Below are 20694 nucleotides of genomic sequence, written 5' to 3'. Positions count from 1 at the left end.
GCGGCAGCAGACTTTTCGTTTCGATTCGATTCGGTTCGATTCCGTTAAGTGGGAGCGTGCCTTAGACAGACATTCTGTGGTGGAATCCCATGGCATGTGGTAACGTAGGGGAAAATTGTATTTTACGAAAATTAACAACATTTTTGTTTGTTTTTTTCTGTCGATCTAAATAGGTACGAGGAAAAGTGAAAGAAAAAAAAAGAGTATTTTATTTTCCCGCAGATCGTTGATAACAATATCTCCTGTAATTGTTGATCATAGCCCTCATAATTTCAGACTTCCTTCCTATGTTCAGAGTAATGTTGGCTGTTAGCATTATTTACTGTAATTTTCTGTGAATTAAGAACTGTTATTATATTGTGTGACTGCACCAAGGGAAAAATCAAAGTAGTGATACGTTTTCTTCCCTCAAAGTGGGGTAAAATTTGCAGAGATTATTCGTGGAATTCAGCAGCAGTGTGGTGAGAGTCATCAAAGTCAAAGCAAGATCTATATGAGTAGGTGGATCGTTTTAAAAATGGGCGGATTTCTGTCTGTGTTGAAGAGCGCTCAGCCAGTTAGACCTTCCACTTCAAACACAAAACTCAATAAAAAGGTAGTTGAGCGAATGATTAGTCATGATAGGCGTGTCAAAATTGATGACATTGCTGATCGGGTTGGATATTAGCCACGGCTCAGCATTTTCAACATCCATGTGTCACTACAGTTTTGAAAAGTCTGTTCTCTGGGTTTACGTGATCATATGATCACAAATAGAATCGTTTGAAGATATAAAACATATATTTGTAGCGTTACGAGGATGAGAGAAGCTCGTTTCCGACATGTTTGAAAATCGTTGGTACGGAATGGGTCCAACACTTTTAACGAGAAAATAAACAACAGAGTTTAGACTAAATATCCATTATCGCCTATCAAAACTCAAATCTTTGCGGAAAAGTTTATTATTATGGAATTATTCTAAGATGTGGAAAGTTTATTTCTGGTTCATTTCACACTTAAGAATGAAAAGGAAAATAGTGATTGCTATTGTGAGCTACTTAGAGAAATAAGGCAGAAAATCAAGCCCAATAGGTGTGAGAAACTATCCAAAGGAATGATAATGGCTCAGGATAATTCTCGACCTGATACAGCTAACAAAATTATTCTGTAGAATCAAGATCTTGGTTTTGAGTTTTTGGAGCAACCACCATACAGTCCTGATTTTTAATTAAACGATTTACACCCTCTTGGATCGTTGGAAGAAGCGCCAGGTGGGTAGAGATTTCATTATAATGGAAATGTCGTTGAATCGGTGCAAGAGGGCTGCGGAAGAAACCGAAAATATTTATATCTTTAATCAGGTCTATCGTAAAAATTCAGTAAAAGATCTGCGATTTTCAAGAGGTGGAAACACTGTAGCTATGATAAACGAATATGAAGGACCGTTTTCGTATATCTGGCTCAGCATTCACAGTTGAAAATATGGAAAAAGCAATAGTATTCACTATGGAAAAACACATTCTATTTTATCCTTCTACTAAAATCATAAGTATTTTCCTTAACACCAGCAGTGGGTATCTAACGAAAAAAATAAAAATGGGGAATATTAAGCTACTGTAATTACCTGTACGCCAGGCCACGTAGGACTCAAACGGCTCACTGAAATCAAAGAAACGTCCTCCAAATATCCACCATGTAGAAGTATGGGAAAAGATATACGCAAACAAGACAATGGTTATCGGAAGAAAAATAAAGAAGGTAAATTTGCGAATTCGAAATGAGGTAGTGGAACAAGTGGACAGATTTAAATACTGTACTTGGAGTGTAATATAAATAGTAACATAAGCTGCTGAAGTTAAAAGGAGAATAGCAAAGACAAAGGAAGCTTTTAATATAAAAATTAGCATCTTCTGCGGGCCTCTAGGGAAAGAACTAAGGAAGAGACTAGTGAAGTGCTTCGTGTGGAGTATGTCATTGTATGGGGCAGGAACATGAACATTACGACAAAATGAAGAGAAGTTACTAGAAGCATTTGAAATATGGATATGGAGAAGATGGAGAGTGTGAAATGGATAGACAAAATAAGAAATGAAGCTGTGCTAGGAAAAGTGGATGGAGGAAGAATAATGCTGAAACTGATCAGGAAGAGAAAAAGGAATTATTGGCTGGTTCTCTGGTTGAGAAGAAACTTCCTACTGGAGGATGCACTGAAAGGAATTGTGAACGGGAGAAAAGTTCGGGGCAAAAGAAGGTATCAGATGGCAGACAACGTTAAAATACATGGTTCATATGCGGAGACTAAGAGGAAGGCGGAAAGTAGATAAGATTGGAGAATGCTGGGTTTGTCGTGACAATAATTATAAATGTATAGACTTGGCCTCATCCATGAGATTTTTGGACATTTTAATCTATAAAAAATAATTTTGAGGCAAGAGGTTTCGAAGCGACCAAGACGTTAAAAACGTCTGGTAAAGAAAGCTCTCAAGATAAGATTTACAGAATGTGTTACAGAAGTAGATAATAGCGTTGTAAGAAGTACATGGGCCTATATTGTTTCCCAAAAGTTTATTCAAAGAAAGAATAGATCATCCTGTCATCACTAACCTCTATAAGTTGGTCCATAACTTTTCAAATAGCACCAGTATAATTTTACGGTTGAATTAGTTTTCTTTCATAAATGTGTGCCTCTTTTACTAGAACAAAAGAACAATACGATATATGCACCAATTACTGATTTGTCATGAATGTCAAAAATGCTTTATATTTTTATTAATAATTTTGAGCAGTGGCGCCAACTTTTGGAAAAAATTGGGTGGACTCGAACACTCGAGTTATAAGTTAAAATAAATAAATCTTATAAATAATAATAATAAATTTTATTTTATTTTTATTATTTTATTTACTTATATTTAATGTGCTGTACAACAGCCAGTGGCCAATTACAAAAACATAAGAAATGATATAAATTACAGTAAAAACACAATGAAGTAATTAAAATAATGGCAATTAAATAAAATGATAATTACAAATGAAATAATGGAATCATATAAATGAAGAATGGAATCATATAAATAGTATTACAAAGATATGCCAGATGACGAGAATAATAATAATAATAATAATAATAATAATAATAATAATAATAATAATAATAATTATCATCATCATCATCATAACGCGACAAATTATTGGGTGGGCTCGAGCCCCACGTGCCCATATAAGTTGGCGCCATTGATTTTGAGTAAAATTATTGTAGCCCACACGAAACTTTCAGATTTTTGCATGGTAAAAAACTGAAAAAAAATGAAGTATTAGTAATAAAATCACTAAAATCGAAACACAACCTTGAAGCAGTTATCTCATTCTGCTGTGCATACATCATGATTATAATTATACAGGATACATTTAAAATCTGTACACTGCCTACGCGGGTCGATCATTGCCGCTAAGCTGTTTGATCTCAACAGTGGGAGGCATAAGCGCATTAACTGGTGAAAATGTAGTAATGGGATTGCTATTCAAGTGCGTGCTTCGCGAAATTACGCGTTTAGTACTTGCGCTATAAAACATAGTTCGCATAGTGAAGTTTGTTAGTCTACTTGGAGGAAAAATTTACAACTTATATTACAGTTTTTTTTGGCAATGTCTGATTTATATTCGGAAGTAATAATGTCTATCTGGAAATTAAATTAATTATTCATCTTTCCGCAAAACGTATTATTCATTATTATTACACATTTCTAATCACACATGTAACATATTCATGAATAGAGTAATGTTTTTATTTGAAATAAATCTTTATAAAATAAAGTATATTTTAAATATATTATCATTGTTTGTAAAGTTATTTAAGTATAGAATTAGTGAAGTTAAAGAAAGAACGAAGTAAATTTAAAATTTATAAAATTTACTTTAAATATAATATATTAAATTTCTTACACTAAGTGTACAATTAACGAACTGAGCAAGGATTATCATTCTAAAGTAAAATTACCTCACTTTTTAAATTCAACTTATTTCCTCTATCGGGATAGCTGGCAGAAGAGCATCGGTAGGTTAATTACCCACTATTCTGTTACAACCTCTCAACACGAATTTTGAAAGTGTAGCTAAAACTTGTTTCAGAACACTTGTAATCTAATTCTATTATTACTTTATTACTTTCATTATTGTTTGAGGCCAGTTCTAGTCAGCCAGAAGAAGTTTTTTTACTAATGGCGTAGATCAAGAAAAAGGGCGATTTACAATCCAAAGATTCCTTACTTCAAAGAGAAATACAAAATCTCAATACCAAAATTTGTAGTGGATTTCTTCTTCATAAAACTCTTGGGATATCTGAAAATGAATACATCGATTTATTCATTTTGGCTATTAAATGGTGCCTACATAAAATACGAAATCATTTACGCAACATGTAAACTATAAAATAATATGAAGAGTTCGCGGGAAAAACGATGTCACAGTTGTGTTAAGGTTGATGTCATTATCTAATTCAATGGATCACTACGAAATTTAATGTTGTTCTTATGAAAAATGGTAAAAAGGAGAATACAGTAATCCTTTCCTTTATTTTCTATAGAAATAGCACTACATCTTGCAGTTATAGACTCAATTAGATTATTATCTAATCCTTACAGAAATGTGACATTCATCGTTTTTCCGTGAACTCTTCATATATTACTCTATGCAATTTTTCCCCTCATGCAACTACGCTGTTTCGACTATCCCTTTTTTGTTTTTATTAATTCAAGTTATGTACTGTATACATTGGCAACCTAAAAATTGTAGGAAATTTTAATAATACAATAATATCTCACACCTTTTAATTAGCAAATACTTAAATCGTTCTCTTATCTCTATACGTGAACTAATTTTTAGATTTTTAAATTTTAGGTTAAACATGTTTATTTTTATATGATGAAGGATGGATGGAGCGGAGAAAAATTCTCTCCGGCACCGGGACTCGAACTCGGGTTTTCAGCTCTACGTGCTGACACATTATCCACTAAGACACACCGGATTCCAGTTCCGATGCCGGATTGATTCTTCTCAGTTTAAGTTCCACCTCTTAGTTTCCCTTTAGTGGCCAATCCTCATGCACTGAGTCACAGATGTGTGACAATGGCACAATGTCCAACACACTATGTGCAAAGGTGCACTTATTACAAGTGACTTAATGGCCGGGATCCGATGGGATGAGTGCCGTCTTGAATCACTAAATGATACTTACGCATATCATATTATTATGATACATATGATATTTCCGTGCAGGAATTCTGCTTTACCATATGATGAAGGATGGATAGAACAGAGAAAAACTCTCTCCGGCACCGGGACCCGAACCTGAGTTTTCAGCTGTACATGCTGACGCTTTATCCATTATGCCACACCGGATTCTAGTCCCGATTCCGGGTTGGAGTGCACCTCTGTACATAGTGCGTTGGACATTGTGTCATTGTCACATATTCTGTGACACAGTACACGAGAGTAGGCCACCAAAGGGAAAACTGAGAGGTAGAACTTAAACTGAGAGGATTCGATCCGGCATCGGGACTAGAATCCGGTGTGGCTTAGTGGATAAAGCGTCGGCACGTAAAGCTGAAAACCTGGGTTCGGGTCCCGGTGCCGGAGAGAGTTTTTCTCTGTTCTATCCGTCCTTCATCATATGGTAACTCAGAATTCCTGCACGGAAATATCATATGAATCATAATAATATTTATTTTTGAATAATTTCAAGGAAAAATTGTTCCGGGGCCGGGTATCGATCCCGGGACCTCTGGTTGAACGTACCAGCGCTCTACCAACTGAGCTACCCGGGAACTCCACCCGGCACCGTCTCAACTTTTCCCTTTATATCCACACAACTCGCGTGGGCTGACGAAACGCCAGAGACCCACATCGAGTGCACAAAATCTCTGTGTGACTTGGAATTGTGGTTTTCTGTTAACGTACACAGTGACGTATATATTATGCTAATCTAATCTTTCAGGTAAAGCTCCCTGTAAAGCAGATTTGAATAATTTCAAGGAAAAATTGTTCCGGGGCCGGGTATCGTCAGCCCACGCGAGTTGTGTGGATATAAAGGGAAAAGTTGAGACGGTGTCGGGTGGAGTTCCCGGGTAGCTCAGTTGGTAGAGCGCTGGTACGTTCAACCAGAGGTCCCGGGATAGATACCCGGCCCCGGAACAATTTTTCCTTGAAATTATTCAAATCTGCTTTACAGGGAGCTTTACCTGAAAGACTAGATTTGCATAATATTTATTTTTGTTGCGTATCTAGATTTGCGAGCAAATGTAAAGTTAATACAAGAGCCTACTAATCAAAGCTAATGTACTAAAAAACTGGAACATTTGACTTAGCCAGTAATAACCTACTCTGAAATAGAAATCACTGTAGTAGAACAAAGTGAAGGAGAACTGTCAGTGGAGTATGGTAAAAGTCAGTTCCTCTTGCAGATATTTTTGTAGCCCTTGATTCATTAATAAGTAGACGCAAGTTAAGTTAAAGTATCGAACTTATAAACTAAATTTTGTCATCAAATTAAGAAACGTAGGATATTAATTAGAGGCTATTCTACTAGATTTCTACTCCCTTTTCCAGCAGTTTGAGAATATTATCGCGAAACTATAGGTATAGTGGGTTGATCCCTTTCATTAACTTCTCTCCACCGGATACCACACTCAAAATTAAAAATGCTAATTCCGTGTATATTAATAATACCTTAAATTTCTTTACTACCCCTTATCTTATATTTGGAAATAAAAGTACAGATTTTGAAAGAAATTACTCGTTTTCTCCGAAAAATATTTTTGATAAACTTTTATTATATATGTTAAGTCGCACACTTAACCTCCTGAATCCTGAGACATTAGTTGTTTTATTTTTTAAGTTCAACATAATTCTAAACTAAAAAAAAAGTCACTGACATGAGGAAAAATACTGAAAAAATTCTGCAGGTTAAAGTTAGGGCACAAATTCAGATATATTATACTATACTTCGGGTCTCTGCACATACATCCTTTAGCATAATCATGTTTGAAGTATGGTATAGTATACTATACTCTCAGGACTCAGAAAGATAAAATATTCAATAATTAAATGCCACTGTTACCGAAAAAATACTTTCATGAAGTGAAGTATTGATTTCGTTAGGAGGGTTGACTTTTTCATGATTTCAGGGTGATGTCACTCATGAGACATGTGAATGTTGTTTAGTGACGATTCCACATTAAATTTATTGTATCCGGAAAAATTAATACATATTAAAACATTGTATTTACTGAACCATAGTGAATACAAGAGAAGTTTATAGGCTAGACATTATTCTATTCAGGTCTCCTTTTACCTCAGATTACCTTTTACCTAACTTTTAAAACACCCGTGTATGATTTCAAAAACTTTTTATGTATTAAATATTCAAAATTAGATGGGGAATTTCGTAAAATATCATGAAACACTGATAACTCGTCTATAATAACTTTTCTAGTCTTAATTCTATTCGCTTCTGCAGAATCTACCATCGCCACACATCTGTCATGTTTCAGAGAGTAATTAATTATATATTTGATATTATTTGCTTTTTCCTTGGATCCATTTTATACATTTCTTTAACACTTTATTTTGATGTGGACAGAATTTAAAAGGAATTAAGTAAAAAAAAATAATGAGCATTATTTAAGAATGTTAACATTAACATTGCATTGTTGATGGCCACGTTCAGAAACTTTTTCGCACACACTTTCAGACTACACTGTTGATAAATTTGCGTGTGACTTACTCGGATACGCAGTGGGAATGCCGACAAGGTATCCCGCTGTCGTTCTGACCACGGATGCGATATCGCTGGGACCTGCAGGCGACACAGCTGTGACGGTAACCTCATACTGAAACCCAATATCCATCGCCGGGAACATCACTGATGTCAGACTCTGTCAAACAGAACATAATATGAAATAAATTTATATTACAATCAACAGAACGGTTAACTTAAACACCATTCGTTACGGCTCATGTAAAACAGAAAAATCAAGAAAGTTGCGACTGTTGTTTAATGCGTACGCTTTAGTTCTACTGTATGAATAGATTGTAGAGAAACCGCAACGAGGCAACCCGGTTCCCGGCCGAGCTGTTCTCAGACTTCTGTTACGTAGAGAACTTGTTATGGATAATACGCTGCATCGGTAATTCTACAAACTACAGACTATTGATATGAAATATTACTAAATATAAGCAGTTAAGGAGGAAAGAAACTGGCCGCTCTACTCCATTATCTCCTGGCTTAGTTTCCTCATTAATGATGCCTTATTGGTGTCACTTATGAGGTTCAAATCTATCTTCGAATAGTTGACTAAACAACAATATCAGTAGTTAAAACATCATTTACTCTAAATTAAGAAATTATCTGTCATTTTCTCGCAAGCATTTGTCGCACCTTTCTAAGAAGTAAAACATCACTTGCTGAAGTTCCCCTAGAGAAATTGAGGCAATGTTTTCGAGAATGCTATTTTTTTAGGTCTTCCAACGTAATTGAGTTAATTTTGTACATTTTGTTTTTTAGAGATCACCAGAAATAAAAGTCACAAGGGATAGGTCGCGGCATTGAAGGTTCCACCATTCCTATTTATAATATTATATCTTCGAATACTCTATATTTCTATAAAGTTCATTCATAAAACAATCTTCTGTAGCTATGGTCTCTTACAAATCCTGTTCAAGAGGGAGTGTGCTTTTGACTTTTTACAACACGATTCTGCGATAGCACATGCAATCGATTATTCTATAGTGTACTTCTCATAGTAACTACTACTAGTAATAGTTTTATTTTTTCCTAGCATAGTTAAGGCCATAAAGCCTTCTCTTCCACTCAACCAGGTCTGAATCATATACATGAAATACTTAAACAGAATACAAAACAACACAGAAGCAAATATCTAAGAGATTACATAAAATAAAGTAGACAATTAAAGGGTGTAAACAACAAACTTTTTCAGGAGAGAAAAACATTTTTCTACATCCAAATGAAAGTCAAAATGCAAGTTAACATCATTATAAGGCACATGTGAGTTTGTGAATCCATCAAGTTAATGTGTGTGAACAGAAAAAGTTAATTAAAACAGCACTTTATCATCAATGGTTATAAGTGAAAGGTTATTTACCTTAAACAATATATGTACATTTCCTTCTTTCCTCTCCGAATTCTATAAGCGCTGATATTTTCTCATACAAAATGTTAGCTCATACTCACAATCAGTCATGAACCTATATTAAAGGATGTTAGAGCATTTAATAACATTTAATAGAAACTGTTACAGCAGTGGTAAGAAAACCAGCAATTAGAAAAAAATAATATGGGCTTATTTTGTTTCCAAGTATTACAAAGGTATCATTGATCTCAAATCAGCTTTCTTTGCCTTCAGAATTTCCTGCCCTGTTTCTTTAGAACGTAAAGCCATCTATATCTTTCAATGATTTCCCCTTTTTCATAATGTTCACTATTTTCCAGTCATCATTGTAATGAAGTGTTGTACAAAAATAAATGGAAGCTCACGTTTTGTTATTTTCATACGTATTACTTCGCTGATCTGCAGTTTAGATGTACAGTATTGATCAAATTATCAGCTGCATGCTGGAAGCGAAAGAATGGGTTATCTGTCATTGAACTATAACGAATTTTATAGAGATCGTCTGGGACTTAAGTTTTGTAACCCTGTTTCTTTACTTAAGAACAACAAAACCACGATCACAGCTTAATTTCGATACCACATGAATCATACTCATTAGATATGAATTTTGTAATATTCTGTTAGCTATCGATATAGTATTCGAGAACTGAATTTTAGTGGGAATGTGAGGCATCCTCCATTTATTTTTGAGACTTTTATGTTTGTGTAGCTATGAGATAAAATGTATAAAATGATCCACATACTCTGGCAGAACTGAAAAATAGCATCCGGAAAAATGTGGCTTACATTTCTCAATGGGTAATGCAGCTAGTGATACATCACTTTTCAAACAGGTGTAAAAATGTTTTGCAACAAGAAACCAGACATTTTCAGCATCTATTTTCTGTATTTGGGAGAGTAAATTATGTTTTAACTGCCTATAACGAGTGTACGCCTGGAAACAGGCTTCGGTTAGTAAGTGACATGGGTAAGTAACAGTCCTCTTAGCGGTGATTCAACACGTCACACTTGGACAATAATATTATGTTACGAAATAAATTGATTTGTTTACCTTACAAGTGCTGGAATTGTAAACTATCCTCTATAATGAACAATCTAATGTTCATGACTTGATTCTCTCTTCCTACGTCATCTTAACTATGAACAGAGATGTTCCTAATTAAAGTATGTGTTTAACTGGAACTCACCCCTGAGACGTTTTTGCGGTCCAGGATTGATCTATTCTGGTCTTGTCGTGTCAGCGTGACGTCATAGTAAGTTGGCTGCAAAAATGGAGTTGCCCAGGAGATAGCAACATTATAAAGCTGTGATGAGCAATTATGGCAGACTGTTGCCTCTTCTTCTGCTGATACGTTGTAAGGCTTCGGAGGACCTGCAATATGTTAAATGTAGCTGATATAAACGTAACCATCAGCTTTATGTGGATTATCATTTAATTAATAGCTACTACACAAAGACTCTTTCATATATTAGTAAATAGTTACTATTATAGAGTTTTAAATTAATTTCGAAATTCTTCCAACACGAACTGCATTGTCTACTTCTTTCCTCTTGTTTTACGTTTACTTTGTACAACTTCGTTTTTTATATAAAACACAACTTACGCTGTAGATCTTGACTGGTTTATATTTATTGTTATAGCCACGTGTTGATTTCGAAAAAGGGATTAATTCTCTAACACTTTCTTAACAAATCCAGCCCTCAGACCAGTGAAAATTTAAACTGGAAGGGAAGAAACTCGAATCCTTCGCTCAGCCTCACATTACTATTCACTTATTCTCACTTATGGACTACATTTCATGTGCTCACTCGCTCACTAAAAATATTTCATGTACACTCGCATTCACATATTCTCACTCACTCACTCACTCACTCACTCACTCACTCACTCACTCATTCACTCAAGTCTTTCACCCACTCTTTCATCCACAGTCACATCTACTCATTCTTCAATCAATCTCATTCATAAACTTCATGTACTCACTCGGTCTCATGATTTATTCATTCACAAATTCGCTCACTCAAGTCTTTCACTCACTCTCTCTCATCCACACTCACATCTACTCATTCTTCAACCAATTTCATTCATAAACTTCATGTACTCACTCGGTCTCATGATTTATTCATTCACCAATTCTCTCACTCACGTCTTTCACCCACTCTTTCATCCACACTCACATATACTCATTCTCAATCAATCTCATTCATAAACTTCATGTACTCACTCGGTCTCATGATTTATTCATTCACCAATTCGTTCACTCAAGTCTTTCACCCACTCTTTCATCCACACTCACATCTACTCATTCTTCAATCAATCTCATTCATAAACTGCATGTACTCACTCGGTATCATGATTTATTCATTCACCAATTCTCTCACTCAAGTCTTTCACCCACTCTTTCATCCACACTCACAACTACGTATTCTTCAATCAATCTCATTCGTAAACTTCATGTACTCACTCGGTCTCATGATTTATTCATTCACAAATTCGCTCACTCAAGTCTTTCACTCACTCTTTCATCCACACTCACATCTACTCATTTTTCAATCAATCTCATCCATAAACTTAATGTACTTACTCGGTCTCATGATTTATTCATTCACCAATTCGCTCACTAAAGTCTTTCACTCACTTTTTCATCCACACTCAAATCTACTCATTCTTCAATCAATCTCATTCATAAACTTCATGTACTCACTCGGTCTCATGATTTATTCATTCACCAATTCGCTCACTCAAGTCTTTCATTCACTCTTTCATCTACTCATTCTTCAACCAATCTCATTCATAAACTTCATGTACTCACTCGGTCTCATAATTTATTCACTCACCAATTCGCTCACTCAAGTCTTTCATTCACTCTTTCATCCACACTCAGATCTACTCATTCTTCAACCAATCTCATTCATAAACTTCATGTGTTCACTCGGTCTCATGATTTATTCATTCACCAACTCGCTCACTCAAGTCTTTCACCCATTCACACACATCTACTCATTCTTCAACCAATCTCACTCATAAACTTCATGTACTCACTCGATCTCATGACTTACTTATTCACCAACTCGCTCACTCAAATCTTTCACACACATATACTCAAATCCACTCATTCTTCACCCAATCTCACTCATAAACTTCATGTGCTCACTCGGTCTCATCATGCGGTGAATGAGTGAGTCATTCATACAATCAGTAAGGCAGTCACTCTATCAGTCACTAAGTTGACTCACTCACTCATTCACATAGGCCTACATTCTAAAATTCGTTCATCCGGATACTCATACATGCAGTCTCATAAACACACACGTATTCTCATGAATTCCATCTTTCATTACTTTGCTAATTCGTTCACTCATTCATTCACCAATTCATTTTCCCCGCTAGTACATTCATCCAACCACTTTCTCTCACTTGATCAAACCCTCAAATGAAAATAAATTGGAACGAACACACCAACCGTATATTGAACAAATTAGTAAAATACATAACATACTAACTATCCAAGAGAGAAGTTTATCATGCCTTAAAGGGAAATTAAAGGATACATTCTGAATGAAATGAGGAATATTGAAACGTAAAACAAGTGGAAATAAGAAATCAAGAGTAATTATTATTGTCCAGGATGAATAGTAACTGTTGAGGAAGTTTAAACGTATTCATTTCGAATTATGTTTCTGTAATTGCTGTGGAATCATCTCTTTATCAAATTTCGATCAGATTGAGAAATATTGTATTAAAGTTTTCAGTTAACACATGTCGAAACTGTAGGTTCTGGAAACGGCTTACTAGATTGTACGAAAGTGGTTTCAATTATGGTTTACCTAGTATGTGTACATAACATTCACTACAGGTACTTACTGCAACAAAATGAAAATGCTTTAAACCTAAATTGACTGTGAATGTAATTAGTAATGAGCATGAATTCAAAATGAATTATAAACTCTCTAACTCTATCAATTATTTTAAAATTATTATGCCTATAAAATTTATCTACATTATCTATTATTTATGAAAGAAATACTTACTGCATTTTGTAAGATCGTTTTGGAAATACTCGAGGCAGTCGGGGGTTGAGAAATTGAGCCAAGCATTACTAGTACTTTCCCTGGTTTCATCTTCACTTTTTCCTCTAACACCAAGCGAATAGTTCGTCCCAAACTCCAACATGTCCCACGTGAATTCAAACTTCTCGTACTTATATGTAACAAAGGATAGGAATCAAAACTTTAGTAAAGAAAGTCTGAGAGCTGTAGTCTACGAAATGCAGTTTTAGCATTACGTGGAAGTTACGATCGTACGTTAAACATGGGGCATATATATGTCAGTCGCAAATGTGATTTTCTGTATTGTCTTAAAGGAAGGCATCGTATTGTGCTGATTCGATGTCAAGAAGTCCCGTCTAATATAAACTTAGAAAATCCCCAAAAATTGACTAACGGCAAATCCCAGTAGAGCTACAAAAACCTTCGCCACGACACGAACGAAGTAAATGCTATAGTCAATAAAGTTTTAACATGAGGTCCATTGATCTATTTTGAACACATCTCTCGAATTACTACTCTTCTGTTTTGACGTGTAATGTTTATTTTCGATCCACAATAATATAAAAAATAGAAGGATTTTGTGGAACAGAAATTCGACTTCAGTTGTCATGGAAATTCGTACGTCATATCCGATAAACTGAACAATGTGAACACACAATGGGAGTCTACATATAAACATAACATACTTGGAAAAGTTTATTGTAATTCATTCAGAACGTTTTGCTGAATGATACAAGATGGCTATAGCAATATGGCTTCCGGAGCACTTCCTGTTTCTGTTATAGGCCTAAATAAAGGAGTGATAAACACGTGTCAAGTTTTGATAAATTCATTTGGTAAGATTTTTTTATTCTTCATTTCTCGGAACTTGCGTATTTTAGTTTACAAGGAACATTTTCTCCTTAACTATTTATGTGAAATTTGACATACCTGTTTTAAGCACTACATTGGACAGTCTTTCGGATCAGCTTTTTCAAAGTGTGATGAGAGTGAAAATATTCAGTCTTACAATTTGAAAAAAGTTAAATATAAGAAAATTCTTAAAATTCAAGATATATAGAGAAATTCGGCTCTACAGGACTCTTTAATCATTATGTAAGCGAACGCTCTATAATACGTAAAAGACCAAACAGATGGTAATAATTGAAGACCTCCCCGGACGAAGGATGTAACATCATATTCTTGAAATATGTGATGTAGGTGGGAAAAGTAATTTTATAATAATAATAATAATAATAATAATAATAATAATAATAATAATAATAATAATACTTACAACTTACTTACTTACATATGGCTTTCAAGGAACCCGAAGGTTCATTGCCGCCCTCCCATAAGCCCGCCAGCGGTCCCTATCCTGTGCAAGATTAATCCAGTCTCTATCATCATACCCCACCTCCCTCAGATCCATTTTAATATTATCCTCCCATCTACATCTCGGCCTCCCTAAAGGTCTTTTTCCCTCCGGTCTCCCAACTAACACTCTATATGCATTTCTGGATTCGCCCATACGTGCTACATGCCCTGCCCATCTCAAACGTCTGGATTTAATGTTCCTAATTATGTCAGGTGAAGAATACAATGCGTGCAGTTCTGTGTTGTGTAACTTTCTCCATTCTCCTGTAACTTCATCCCGCTTAGCCCCAAATATTTTCCTTAGCACCTTATTCTCAAACACCCTGAACCTATGTTCCTCTCTCAGAGTGAGAGTCCAAGTTTCACAACCATACAGAAGAACCGGTAATATAACTGTTTTATAAATTCTAACTTTCAGATTTTTCGACAGCAGACTGGATGATAAGAGCTTCTCAACCGAATAATAACACGCATTTCCCATATTTATTCTGCGTTTAATTTCCTCCCGAGTGTCATTTATATTTGTTACTGTTGCTCCAAGATATTTGAATTTTTCCACCTCTTCGAAGGATAAATCTCCAATTTTTATATTTCCATTTCGTACAATATTCTGGTCACGAGACATAATCATATACTTTGTCTTTTCGGGATTTACTTCCAAACCGATCGCTCTACTTGCTTCAAGTAAAATTTCCGTGTTTTCCCTAATCGTTTGTGTATTTTCTCCTAACATATTCACGTCATCCGCATAGACAAGAAGCTGATGTAACCCGTTCAATTCCAAACCCTGCCTGTTATCCTGAACTTTCCTAATGGCATATTCTAGAGCGAAGTTAAAAAGTAAAGGTGATAGTGCATCTCCTTGCTTTAGCCCGCAGTGAATTGGAAAAGCATCAGATAGAAACTGACCTATACGGACTCTGCTGTACGTTTCACTGAGACACATTTTAATTAATCGAACTAGTTTCTTGGGAATACCAAATTCAATAAGAATATCATATAATACTTCCCTCTTAACCGAGTCATATGCCTTTTTGAAATCTATGAATAACTGATGTACTGTACCCTTATACTCCCATTTTTTCTCCATTATCTGTCGAATACAAAAAATCTGATCAATAGTCGATCTATTACGCCGAAAACCGCACTGATGATCCCCAATAATTTCATCTACGTACAGAGTTAATCTTCTCAAAAGAATATTGGACAAAATTTTGTACGACGTCAACAAAAGTGATATTCCTCGAAAGTTACCACAGTTGGTTTTGTCCCCCTTTTTAAAAATAGGTACAATTATGGACTCCTTCCATTGTTCTGGTACAATTTCCTTTTCCCAAATAGCAAGTACAAGTTTATAAATTTCGCTATATAATGCACTCCCACCCTCTTGTATTAATTCTGCTGGAATTTGATCGATACCTGGAGACTTGTACTTTTTCAGATTTTCTATCGCAATTTCGACTTCTGTAAGCGTGGGTTCGGGTATAAATGGCTCAGCAGTTTGTATTTCAATTTCGTCCCGATCATTTCTATTTGGCCTATGTACATTTAGTAGTTGCGCAAAATAGTTTTTCCATCTGTTTAGGATTGATGGAGAGTCTGCAAGCAAGTCACCATTCTCATCCTTGATAACGTTTACCCTTGGCTGATATCCGTTCTTAAATTCCTTTATACCCTTATATAAATCTCGAATGTTTTTATTCTTACTATTTGTTTCTACCTCATTCAGTTTTTCCTTCAAGTAACCTCTCTTTTTATTTCTAAGTGTACGACTTGCTTCCCGTCTTTCATTGAAATAATTATCTCTCTTCTCCTCAACTGGATCCTGTAAGAATTTCAATTTTGCCTGTTTCCTTCTTTCTACTACCATGCAACAATCTTCATCAAACCACGGTTTCATTTTCTTAGTTTCATAATAACCTATGCTCTGCTCAGCTGCAATTTTGATACTATCTCTGATGTTTTCCCACACGCTATTAACATCTAATTCTTTCTCAACTTCGTCGGAACTTTCTAAAGTGGCAAACCTATTCGAAATTTCGACCTGATAATTTTGCTTAGCTTCCTCGTCCTTTAATTTCAAAATATTGAATTTAGTAATATTAACTTGTTGCTCTACTCGCTTGGCTACTGATAATCTTTCTCTTAATTCTCCAATCACCAAATAATGGTCAGAATTACAGTCTGCACCCCTGAAAGTTCGAATATCTACTATACTAGTATGTCTCCGTTTATCTATCAAGATGTGATCTATTTGGTTGTGTGTCAATCCATCTGGAGAAGTCCAAGTATATTTATGTATATCCTTATGGGGGAATGTTGTACTTTTGACAATTAAATTTTTCGATGTGGCAAAGTTGACTAATCTAACTCCATTGTCACTACTAATTGCGTGTAGGCTCTCTTTTCCAATAGTTGGTCTAAAAATATCCTCCCGTCCTACTTTAGCATTGAAATCCCCCAATAAAATTTTCATGTGATATCTAGGGAACTGATCAAAAGTATGTTCCAATTCCTCATAGAAGCTATTCTTTATATGGTCGTCTTTCTCTTCTGTAGGGGCGTGAGCATTTATAACTATGATGTCGCACCATCTACCCTTAAGTACTAAATATGATAACCTGTCACTGATAAATTCGACCTTTTTTACTGCTGATTTTATTCTTTTATGAACAAAGAATCCTGTTCCTAATTGGTGATTATTGTTTCCTTCCCCATAATACATAATAATAATAATAATAATAATAATAATAATAATAATAATAATAATAATAAATTTATTTATTCTGGTGGTGTTAAGACCATCAGGCCTTCTCTTCCATGCCACCAAAAATATGTAAACATTTTGAAGCATTCATTCATAACAAATTATTGTGACCTTGTTTAGTCAAATAGTTATGATAGTAAATATAGCCTATAGAAATATGCTCCTGAAATTATTTATTTTCTCCTGAAACATGAATTATAGTCTTTTTGGTTACATCCTTATTCCGGGAAGTTTTTCATTTATGTAAATATAACGCCTTGCTGTAGCGCCAACCAGTGAAGTGGCCGCCGCAGCAAAGCGTAATGCAGACTTCTTGTTCTTACGAGTATACTGTGTTGGTGATTAGGCAGTTACTGTTGAAAATGATGTACATATGATCAAGTACAAACAGAAGCAAGGTAGATTCGAAAACAAAACAACGAACAGCTCCCGCACATAACCATAAAGCCACGGGGAGCTGAATAATTACGGAAATTAAAATGGAATTCGTTTCTACTTCGCAGCAGTATGAGAATTTGTGTTTGTAACGCCACGGCCGACTTGATTTTACCTTCGATTTTTTTTGTATACGGCCTTGACAATAGTAATCTTATGCTGAAATTGGTTAATTTCTCAATTCCACCACGAGGCGCTGTCTGTCAAGGTTTGGTGTCCACAGAAGAAATATTCAATATGAATTAAAATAAATGATTGAAGAGTAATAATAACATTTATAAATAATATTGATAAGAAAATAATAAGTATTATTATGTTTAGTTCTGGTAATTATGGTAAAAGCGAGAGTTTGAAAGCAGGGAAGGTAACACATAGTAATCTGTTCAGTTTAAGTAACATGATGACAGAGGCGTAATTTTGTAGTTCATTCACTGGGTAATACCCCTAGGCTAAACTGCGATGTTTCAAAGTAATCATTTGGGTAATTATTTACTATAACTTGTATTAAGTTTTATAATTTCACTCACTGCACTGGTACACAACAATACGTCATTTTGAATCATATCACAATAAACTCACATACCAGTAGAAAGAATCGCAATATTACTAATTATAATTATAATCGTACAAGAAACCATACACAAATTCCTCAGTGAATCTTGGGAGTCAGTGCCATCTGGCGGAAATTTCATATTTTCTCGATTACAGCTTTAACACAGGGATCAAAATGAATTGTCAAGGCCGGTAAAGGAGAAGCGAAGCGAGCATCAAGTCGGCCGTGGTAACGCATAACGGCCTTGAAGTTGTTTCATTTCAATTCATTATAAACCAGTCGACGACAAGTTTAGTGATTTTTTTCGGACTTCAGAATGTTTTCAGCGATTTTAAGATTAGAACAAACACAATCCATAATTCTTGTAATTGTGGTTTTAAATCTCAAAACACGATTAAAACATAATATCAATTTTTTTATCTCGATTCCGAGTTATTACCCGTGAGAGCCGTACTAGAAAACCAGGAAAGAAGAAAAACCTTTTTCCATGCCTGCATATTAGTATGGTTGTCGCATGTGGAAAGTTTATCAGCATATCGGTAATACAGCTTCCAATGTCCGCAAGACAAGTTACAACATGTATCGGTTGTACTAAAAAGCCAGGATAACCTTATTCCATGCATCAATAGCCTACTGGGACGACTGTCGCACGTGGAAACTTTATCTGCAGATCGGAAATAGCTTTTCCACAACCCACTAAGATTTCATTTTGACTGAATATAGAATACACACGCTGATATATTAGCGATTGATGTTAATATGTCGCCAATGCGTTGAATTTGAAGAATTATTACCGGTATGGATCTGCTAGTAAGGGTCTTGTATGTAATATCAGAATCAGTGTCAAAACGTCAGAGAAGGAATTTCCTTGACTCCCGGTATTTAAGTAACAAATATTACGGATTAAAACTCGTAAATGAGATATTTATTGACCTGTATTTTTATTATTAAATTATTTATTATAACCTCCTCTAGCAGATCTAAAATTATGTAACGTGAAAAATGGGCACTTTTTATTATTTACCTTTCAGTGGACAAAATGTAACAAATAACGATGTCATTAATCAAATGTTATTTAACGTTACATAGTGTAAATCCGCCTTAAATCGTATTCTTGGTGAAGTAGTTAAATAGTAATTTATCATTGTCAGTGACTGCTAAGGCAGTGCGCCTTTAATGTGTCGATGTAAAGTATGGGCATTAAATTTCCTGGAACAAAATGTTATACGACAAAGCCGGTTACTCGTGAGGTAAATACGCAACTAATGCGGTGTACTTCCAGGAAAATTCTTTTGTATTTGCAATAAACCGATGAGTAGCTAACATTAAACGAGACGGGCTTCTCGTGAATGAATGAGCCCGCATTATTGATTTACTCACAGGTCTACATATGCGTAACCGGCATTTAAAATAATACATTTTCAATAGTGTTACGCGCGCTTGTGATGGCTCCCACGGAAGAACTTAAAAGGACTTCTAACATTAATTTATCTTCTTAAACAGAAGTTTCTCAGACTTCATCGGATTATGACGCGCTTGATCGAACGTCGCCTATCTCCACAACATTGTTTTCGGTTTAATTACAATATACAACCAAAAATATTACTAACAACACCAAAAAAATGATTTTATTTATAACATAGGAGGACTCATACATTAATGTGATGCTTCTGGTTGATGTGTTTTATATAGACCGTCAGTAAGATACTTTGTGGACGACAGAGTCACACGTAAATTATCTTCAAGATGCAATAGTATTGTTTTATTTATATTTCATCGTTTTCCTAGAGGAAAATAAAATATATTATAAAAGATAATAACATTTGTAGATTTATTTGCGATGTCTCAAATCAACGTAAATCCAAAAGAGAACGAAGCAAATGTAAACTTCTCCCTCTTATCCGAGAACTGGATAATTCAGACTGTGAATTGTTACGTTATGATCATAATCGTCATCATCATTATCATCATCGTCAAATTTTTACTTCTTAGAAGGTAAAAATGCATTTTTGATGAACTTGATAACCTGATTACAATCTTAAAATAATGAATTAACTAATGCCTACTTTGAATTGTAATAGACACTCACGCTTAATGCAAATTTTACACTAGTAGGGTAAACTAGGGTCTGTTGGACAGTCGGGCATATTGAACACTCTGTATTTTAACGTGTTACCTCGCCACTTGTGGGCACTACATTCTGCTAGAAGTCAATGACGGAAGTAGCCACGAGTGGGGCTATTTCCGTCATTGACTTCTAGCAGAATGTGGTAGCCACGAGTGGGGCTACTTCCGTCATTGACTTCTAGCAGAATGTGGTGCCCACAAGTGGCGAGGTAACACGTTAAAGTACAGAGTGTCCAACATGCCCG

At 35.1% G+C, this 20694-nt stretch overlaps 1 protein-coding gene across 1 annotated transcript in view; it reads right to left on the bottom strand.

The window, feature by feature from the left end:
- LOC138700418 (tyrosine-protein kinase receptor torso-like) overlaps positions 1-20694 on the bottom strand; it is a 154473-nt gene that overhangs the window by 37230 nt on the left and 96549 nt on the right. The window contains exons 9-11 of the mRNA XM_069827036.1: positions 13194-13362; positions 10349-10533; positions 7757-7907 (exon numbers count right to left, since the gene is read on the bottom strand). Of these exons, the coding sequence (XP_069683137.1) occupies positions 7757-7907; positions 10349-10533; positions 13194-13362 (505 nt within the window). The remainder of the gene's footprint in view (positions 1-7756; positions 7908-10348; positions 10534-13193; positions 13363-20694) is intronic.

The sequence above is a fragment of the Periplaneta americana genome, chromosome 5, assembly GCF_040183065.1.
Source record: "Periplaneta americana isolate PAMFEO1 chromosome 5, P.americana_PAMFEO1_priV1, whole genome shotgun sequence".
Classification (NCBI taxonomy): Eukaryota; Metazoa; Arthropoda; class Insecta; order Blattodea; family Blattidae; genus Periplaneta; species Periplaneta americana.
This window is presented reverse-complemented; position numbering and strand designations above follow the sequence as displayed.